The sequence below is a fragment of the Stegastes partitus genome, unplaced genomic scaffold (genome assembly GCF_000690725.1).
Source record: "Stegastes partitus isolate 25-593 unplaced genomic scaffold, Stegastes_partitus-1.0.2 Scaffold1130, whole genome shotgun sequence".
Classification (NCBI taxonomy): domain Eukaryota; kingdom Metazoa; phylum Chordata; class Actinopteri; family Pomacentridae; genus Stegastes; species Stegastes partitus.
The window spans coordinates 209679-217511 of NW_007578861.1; the positions used below are offsets into that span (position 1 = coordinate 209679).

Consider the following 7833-nt stretch of genomic DNA (forward strand, 5'->3'; position numbering starts at 1 on the left):
TTGGGTTTGTAATAGATCCTTTGTGACACCAGTCCTGTAACTTTTCTGACACACCTCGAACTGATGTTTTAATTGACCCTGACTTGTCTGAATTCATGTGCGCTGGTTGGAGGTCATTAGGCCTCATGTAAGACTTTGTCATGGTGCATATTTACTACTACTCTCTGCTTGCCAATGCAGCAGTGCCAGCCTTCTCTTATTGCTCTGATTGCTACAGTGTTAAACAGTAAGAAGAACCAGGTACGATAGATAATCTACAATACCTAAAGGAAAGTGGAATCAGATTTCGGTGTAGATATAGATATTAAATATGAAATTAAGCAAAATTTAATTGGGGGCAAAAATCTACTTGATCAGAACATCCCTGCTGTGTAGTGTAAAGAAAACCAAAGATATGAGGACAAAGATTGACAAAGCTACAACAGTAGCTAGCTGAGTCTGAGATCACTAGAGCTGCTTCAGCCAGAAGGCCTCTTAGTTTCAGCCTCACCACTGTGGCAGACATGTCAGCTGATCGACATCGAGTCTGACCTGAGATCAGCTCTTTGCCCTGCTCCTCTCTGAGCTGTATCTATTACACTGTGTAACTATGTAACACACAAACTGGCTCTGAACCAACTACATGAACTCTGTCTGCACCACCGCCGGCCGATGAGCAATCTCTTTGTTGTCCACGTCAGTGTGAGATCCGCATTTCTGCCATAACTTAGACTAGCACACGGCATCACTCACTGCACATTTAGCAGCTGCGCGAGGTCAAAAATAATGGAGTTATCTGCCTTGGACGTCTAACATGCTGAGATAAATATGCAGTGAATGGACATCAAGAATGTAGATCCTTGTGTAAACAGTCTCTACAGCGATTGTACACATACTGTAGAGTGACATAGTTCTGTTTGTAGTATAGATTCACTTCTGGTGCAAGTGTTGCTACAGTTTCTCTCATGTAATCATTTTTACATTTGAGTCTTTTGCATTTACAGCTACATTAAAGACATACAAATCTGTTTTCTCTCCAAGATGGAAAAAAAAAAAAAATCTCACAACTTATAAAACACTTTCCACTGTTTCAATTTAATTCCCAGATTCCTTAAATGATCTTCAGCCATGCTGGAATGAAACATATTCAATCACCTGCACAGTAAAGAAGATTTTTAGGGTGTTTTCCAAGTTGGTGGTCAAAAGTGGCGCCTCTACACAATGCGTCACTAAATTTGAATCGTCTGCTAATTATAGGTAAATAACACTTCAAATAAATTAATTCTGATTAATTTAGTAAAATACATAGTGCCTCAGTTAACTGAATATGAAAAAAGAGTTTAAATTGTCCAAAAGTAAATATGCAAGTCTACATGTAGGGGGTGTACACCAGTGGTAGAAGAAGCTCCTTTACTTCAGAAAAAGTACCAATAGAGTAAAAATGCTCCTTTCCAAGTGAAGTTCTGTATGAACAATCCCACTTAAGTGCATAGCAGCTAAATGTACCTAAAGTACTAAAACTACAAGTTTGGTCCCTCTGACGGATCATTAGATTATTAATAGTGAAGCATCGATGTGTCGTAGCTGCTGTAGGTTTGATTTACTTTATATCCAGTTTTATGTACAAGTTCTGATGCAAAACTCTCTAACCTTTGATTTTTGCTGAGATATTGGACCATTTGATCATCTATTGATATAAAAGCATGTGAGAAGTTTATCTGTAATGTGAGCTCAACTACACACTGCTCTTTGAAAGACATATGAAGTCAAAAAGGTAGTAAAATTACTAGTTTATTCTTTACTATGTGTTGTATCTCAAAAGCTTGTTATATTACCTATTGCACGAAATCTTGAGCTTAAAAGTAACTGAAGCAGTCAGATAAATCTAGCGGAGTACAAAGTACAGTATTTAAGTGGAGTGTAAGTATTAAGTAGCATAAAATGGAAATACCTAACGTGCATACATTAACACTGCTTGAATTAATGTATGTATGTTATTTCCACCACTGGTGTATGGTTACCAATAATACATTAGAAATGAATGAGTTAGTTTAAATGCTTTCTTTCAGGGGAATTCCAAGTCTGTCTATGTTTCGTTTAAGGAAACTTCATAGGACATTTCTGGGTGAACTGAATCCACTTATGTCTATATTAATACAAGTTTTCTTGCTTTGCCGTACACCAGCAGAATGATACATCTTGCTGATATGTTAATTTGGCTTCGCATACAGAGAAAAAAATCTGTTTTATTGTGCAGGTAGTAGGATATTTGTATTTGAGATTGACAAACAATGCTTCACTGGATCTGCTTATCTGTAGCAAAAACACAGATGCTTCCTGTCTATCTAATCATGCAGAAGCCTCATCTATACATACCATGACCACATGAGAGGCACGGACCTGAGTTTGAATCAGTGCACTTCTTAGTACCTCATTACTCCTTTTCGGCATTTCAGCAGCGTCTTTTGTGACAGGACTCCGTCTGTTTCCTGTCTGTCCCTCAGACCTGAGTAACCAGCGGTTCTTTGAGGTAGAAGTTTATCCCTTTCTGACCAGATTTGTCAAGCGCATCCAGCAGAGCTCCACCGAGCGGAGGCCGGATAACCCTGTTCTGCCCGTACAGCGGGGCGTGGTCAGCAATGTTTTCAGGCCACTCGTCCGCTCCATCCTCGTCTTCCTCCTCTTCGTCGTCCTTCTCCCAGACTGACGTGGCGACGTGGTGATACTCCCTGGTGTCCTCACACTCCATCCCTCGGTGGTAGAAGTAGCTGAAGTTGGACACGATGACAGGCACCGGCAACGAGATGGTGAGCACGCCGGCGATGGCGCACATGGAGCCCACCAGCTTCCCTCCAACCGTCCCCGGACACATGTCGCCATAACCAACCGTCGTCATGGACACCACTGCCCACCAGAAGGCCTCGGGTATGCTGGTGAAGGCCGTGCCGGGACTGTCCACCTCTGCAAAGTAGACGGCGCTAGAAAAGAGTATGACGCCGATGAAGAGGAAGAAGATGAGCAGGGCAAGCTCTCGAAGGCTGGCCTTCAGCGTCTGGCCGAGGATCTGCAGACCCTTCGAGTGTCGAGACAGCTTGAAGATCCTGAAGACCCTCACCAGCCTGATAACCCTGATGAGGGCCAGCGACACCGAGGGCTGAGCGCCTTTGTCCTTGGCCAGCTCGGTGCCCAGGGTGACGAAATAAGGCATGATGGCGAAGAAGTCGATGATGTTCATGATGTCCTTGAAGAAATGCAGCTTGTTCGGAGCGCTGATGAAGCGCATGACGAGCTCAAAGGAGAACCAGCAGATGCAGATCGTCTCGACTATGAAGAACGGGTCCTGGAAGGGGGTGAATCCAGGCGCAATCGAGATGGTTTCGTTGGGATTGTTGGGGTGGGGGATGGTGGTGAACTGCTGCAAAGCAAACAATGAAGTAAAAGCAGTTAGACTCCGAGGCGAAATGAAAAATCAAAGCAACTGAGCTGCTCTGGCTCACAGATTATTTTATTCATCTGTTGTTCATTAAAGTTGGAAAGAGGAATAAGGGAATAAAGGGGAAAGGTAGTCAATAGCTCCATGGAGACGATGTTTACAGAAGTGTAAACAGAGAGAAAACAAGAAGTAAACAGGAAGGGGACAAGTGAGGAGAAGCGATTATTGTGAACATTTCTCCTCAGCACATTTCTGATATGTCATCTGTCACCAGGAGATCGCTGATACCCTGCTAACTTCTCTCTCCTCTCCATTTTCACTCTCCTGGCTTTCTTTTTTTTTTCTCGCAGACTTTTATATAAATCTGTTTCTCTATATTTAAACACACAAAAAACATTAAGTTCATGTGACCGTGGCTTGTGTTACAGGCATCTGACACTTCGTTTAACCCAGCTGCTTGTTTTTTTCTGGGAAGTAGGTGCAGGTTTGACATTACTGGGCATTAGTGTCTTTTAACAAGTTAGATAAAGTTACTCTAAAGCGTTTGATGGCCTCGCAGCACATATTGTCCACGACACTGTGTATTTATACACTCAGGTCCCCGGTTTATTAGGGTTAGGGTAGGCTAAAACTAATGCAGTCCAATGCAACAGTCCTGCAGTAAATCATCCCCTTAGGAAGGTTTTAATGTCCAGTTTGGGTTGAAACTGTGTTGGAGAGGTATTGATTCAGTTGTGTGATCGTTTATGGTGCTGTTGAGCTGCAATACAGTGTTGTGTTTTTTTGCTCTCTAAACCACTTTCAACCCAAACTGAACATTAAGACCTTTGTTAAGGGAGGGTTTACTGCAGGACTGTTGTGTTAGATTACATTAGTTTTAGTCAGGTGTCCCTAATCAACTGGAAACCAAGGATATTCTCTTTATATTTCTCTCTTCCCACCAGCCAACTCTCATGTCTGCACAAAGTATTCACATCATTTACGAGAGTAAAAGAACTAAAAGCTCACTGTAAAGTAAAGATCCGCATTGAAAATGTGATTCTCAAACTCATATATCATTAGATAATAACTAATGGATGAATGAAAAAGCAGGATTTTGCTGTCGTAGCTGGTTGTGGTGTGGCTTACTTTTAACTAGTAACTGCAACTAATGTCTATTTTCCTCATGGATAATTAAGCTGATTGTTTGTTTTTTTTTCCTCCAGTAATCGATCGATCGATTGATTGATTGTAAAAATTCTAAAAATAGCGAGAAATGTTTCACAAGTTCTCTAAACTTTAATCAGACAGTTTTTAATTTCCTGTCAATTAACTAAATAATGTGGGAGACTAATTGTTTCAGCCGTACTTGCATCAATGGTAATTATGTAAGAGCAACACATTATATTTTTAAAGTTATTCTTTTGTTTTGTGTACAAAAAGAAATAATTAAAGTCGTCAGATCAATGTACTTGTGTAAAAAGTACGAAAAGACTCAATTAAAGTACGTCAAATTTGCAGTCAAGTACAGTACTCGATTAATGTAGTTAGTTACATTCAACCACTGCATTTCTTTCTAAACAATAGGAACTGCTTGCAGCATTTACAAAGTCAGGTATAAGACAGATGCTGCTCAGATGAGGCTGATTCTACATTTTAAATAATGCAATCCAGCAAGATTAGATTTTATTTTAAGATCTCTCAGATGTCTGTATCCGGTTTAAAAAAAAAAAAAAAAGGTGTCCAGACAAACTGGACATTACAGCAGCTCAAATAGCTCGAGTGATGTCATTTTTAGTCTGTTGGTCCGGTCAACATTTTTTAAAACTGTCACATAAAGCAAATAACATAAAAGTATCTACTGAACAAACTGTGCAAAATTCCAACTGTGGCAAGTGACGGATTATGTGGAGACGACTGTGCATGTATGTTTGGTTTTGTTTGCATAGAGTCCAAAAGTGTGAAACGCTCTGATCACATGAGTATCTATGTATGGGAGTGGCAGAGCAGCGCCGGTGCTGATTGGGAACATAAATCTACTGAGTGCTGCTGCTGCCCGAACCTCCAGAATCCGTCTCGTCTCCCGGCTACCGGAGGCTAATTTCATTTTGCAGCGGTCATCAGAAAAGCTGATCTGTCGGCGTCTTTTCCATGCCGTTTTCAGTGTGTAGCCTGTGAGTCACTGCGTTTATTAATACAGACATTGGTTTATGTGTTGATGCACTCTCAGGGTTGTCCTTCCTCTATATTTAGCCCTTTAGATCTCCAAGGGGTAACGTGAGACAAGCTCATCTCCTCTCCTTTCCTTCACACTTGCTTCTCTTCCTCTGAGTCCTTCTACTCTTTCTCTAACGTCTCACTACTTTTCAAGTATCCACTTCATCTAAATGTGCTTGTTGGCTCTGGCAGGCTGCCCTGAGTGGCAGCATCTCCACAACATATCGCTGCTCTAACAGTAAACTTCCATCCGGCCTGCTCTCTCCTTTCCTCGCTCTTGTTTTTCCACCAGTGGTTTAACTGCTCTCCTCATCGCCTTCATTCCTTCCCTTCAGTCTGAGTGGATCAAATTTAATGACAAGTCCAAAATAATCTCAAGAAAAACTTTCCATTCTCTGTCGGCTGCCCTTTGCTTTCGCTTGATTCGAAACCTTTCTCTGATGATTGTTTCTGCTCCATGCTTTACTTTTGCCGGTAGAGGACATTAAGATGTTTTCACCTTGTGCTGTAAGAGCCTGGTTATGTTTGGCGAGGTGACACCTGTCAGCACTTGTTGTCCTTCTATGTTCACCTCATCACTTTCCTGTAGCTCTGTTCTCCCTGTCAGCAGCCTGCCACTTCCTTCCCTCATCTCCCTCCTTTATATGATTTTACACCAATAAAACCTCCATCTGTGAATCCTCACCTCCCTCCGTTCCTTCTCGATCCTGAACTCAGGCAGAGTCTCCAGGCAGAAGATGAGGATGGAGATCACAATGACCATGACGCTGATGATGGCGATGATCCGCGCCCCACTGGAGGACTCTGGATACTCAAACAGCATCCAGATGCTCTGCTGCCACTTCTTGGCAGGTAAAGGTCTCTCCTCCTCCTTGGCGAAGCCCTCGTCCTCCTTGAAGCGGTCGATGGTCTCCTCTCCGAGCTCGTAGAAGCGCAGCTCCTCCAGGAACATGTCCAGGGGGATGTTGGCGGGCCTCCGCAGCCTCCCACCCGACTGGTAGAAGTAGAGGATGGCATCAAAGCAGGCCCGGTTTCTGTCCAAGAAGAGCTCATTACGCAGTGGGTCAAAGTAGCGGAGGCGGCGGCGGGGGTCACCCAGCAGGGAGTCTGGGAACTGGGCAAGGGTTCTGAGCTGGGTCTCGTAACGCATCCCTGACACGTTGATGGCCAGACGCTCGGTCAGAGCCCAGCCGCTCCTCCACTGACCCAGGCGACGATTCTCCTTCCGGGCTTCGCTCTTGGGCTCCTTCTCGCTGCTCTCCTTCTCCAGCTTGTTGTGCTTGTCTTTGGTCTGCTTGTCTTCATCGTTCACCTCCTCAGATTTTTGTTTGTCTTTCGTCTGTCCTCCTCCTCCATCCTTACCTCCGCCCTTGTCTTGATTATCCATCTGTCAGACTTGGCTTTTTTCTTTCTTGGTTTATTTTGGTTTTTGCTTTGCTCTGGAGAAAAGAAATCAGAGTTAAATTAACAATGCAGACACAAACAGAACAGAAAGTAGATAGAATACAAAGGCAAGTAAATTATTGTTTTAGTACAAACCAAAAAAAAAAGCTATTTTACTATTTAGTTTAGCCAAAACATCCTCAAACCAGCTACAATGCAGCCTAATAACACATTATTTTTGTTCTATTTATATGGTAAATATAACCTCTGTTGCCAGGTTATTTTGTCTGTCATTTATATGAATGATATAAATCACTACACATCAGCAACACTATGTTCTCCAAAACTATCCTAAAGTTTAATCATGACCTCTTTAAAGCAGTTTCAACAAAACCTGGACATTATAACCTTTATGAAATGAAGATTAGTTGCATTAGTTTTAGCTGGGTGTGTCTCAGAAACCGTATGAAATTTCTAACATCAGGTATCAATGAGAGCATGCCATGAAAAGAAGACAGAATCTGCTTCTGTTCTTTTTTTTTAAATCCAACTTCTTTTTTCTTTTTTTCTTTTTTGCACCTTGCTCCCCCATATTCTACAATACATCACAGTAAATGTACTCAGTCGAAACCCACCTCCGCCTGGTGTCCTCCTCTCACCTGTCTGCCTGCCAGCGCTGCTGATTCACACTAATCACACCTCCAGTGAGTGACCATGACTCTCCCACTGTACCTCCACCTCCAGGTGCCTTTTAGGCTGACCCTTCCCTCCTTCTGCAGCAGTTTGTGTATCACTCCTCTCATTACGATGTCCAGGCAAGCCCTCCCGATTGTCCCTCCTTC

The 7833-nt window shown here is 42.6% G+C and overlaps 1 protein-coding gene across 2 annotated transcripts; it reads right to left on the reverse strand.

Moving 5' to 3' along the window:
- Positions 1-667: 667 nt before the first annotated feature.
- On the reverse strand, positions 668-7787 carry kcna7 (potassium voltage-gated channel, shaker-related subfamily, member 7). 2 transcript variants are annotated; one of them, XM_008296469.1, is made up of 3 exons: positions 7651-7787; positions 6294-7047; positions 668-3394 (listed from the first exon to the last, which is right to left on the reverse strand). In XM_008296469.1, the coding sequence occupies exons 2-3, from the start codon at positions 6993-6995 to the stop codon at positions 2480-2482; spliced, it is 1617 nt and encodes a 538-aa protein (XP_008294691.1). In that variant the 5' UTR covers positions 6996-7047; positions 7651-7787; the 3' UTR covers positions 668-2479. The 2 variants fall into 2 exon arrangements, with proteins under 2 accessions (XP_008294691.1, XP_008294690.1); XM_008296468.1 differs by having other exon boundaries at positions 7627-7787.
- Between the last annotated feature and the right edge of the window lie 46 nt (positions 7788-7833).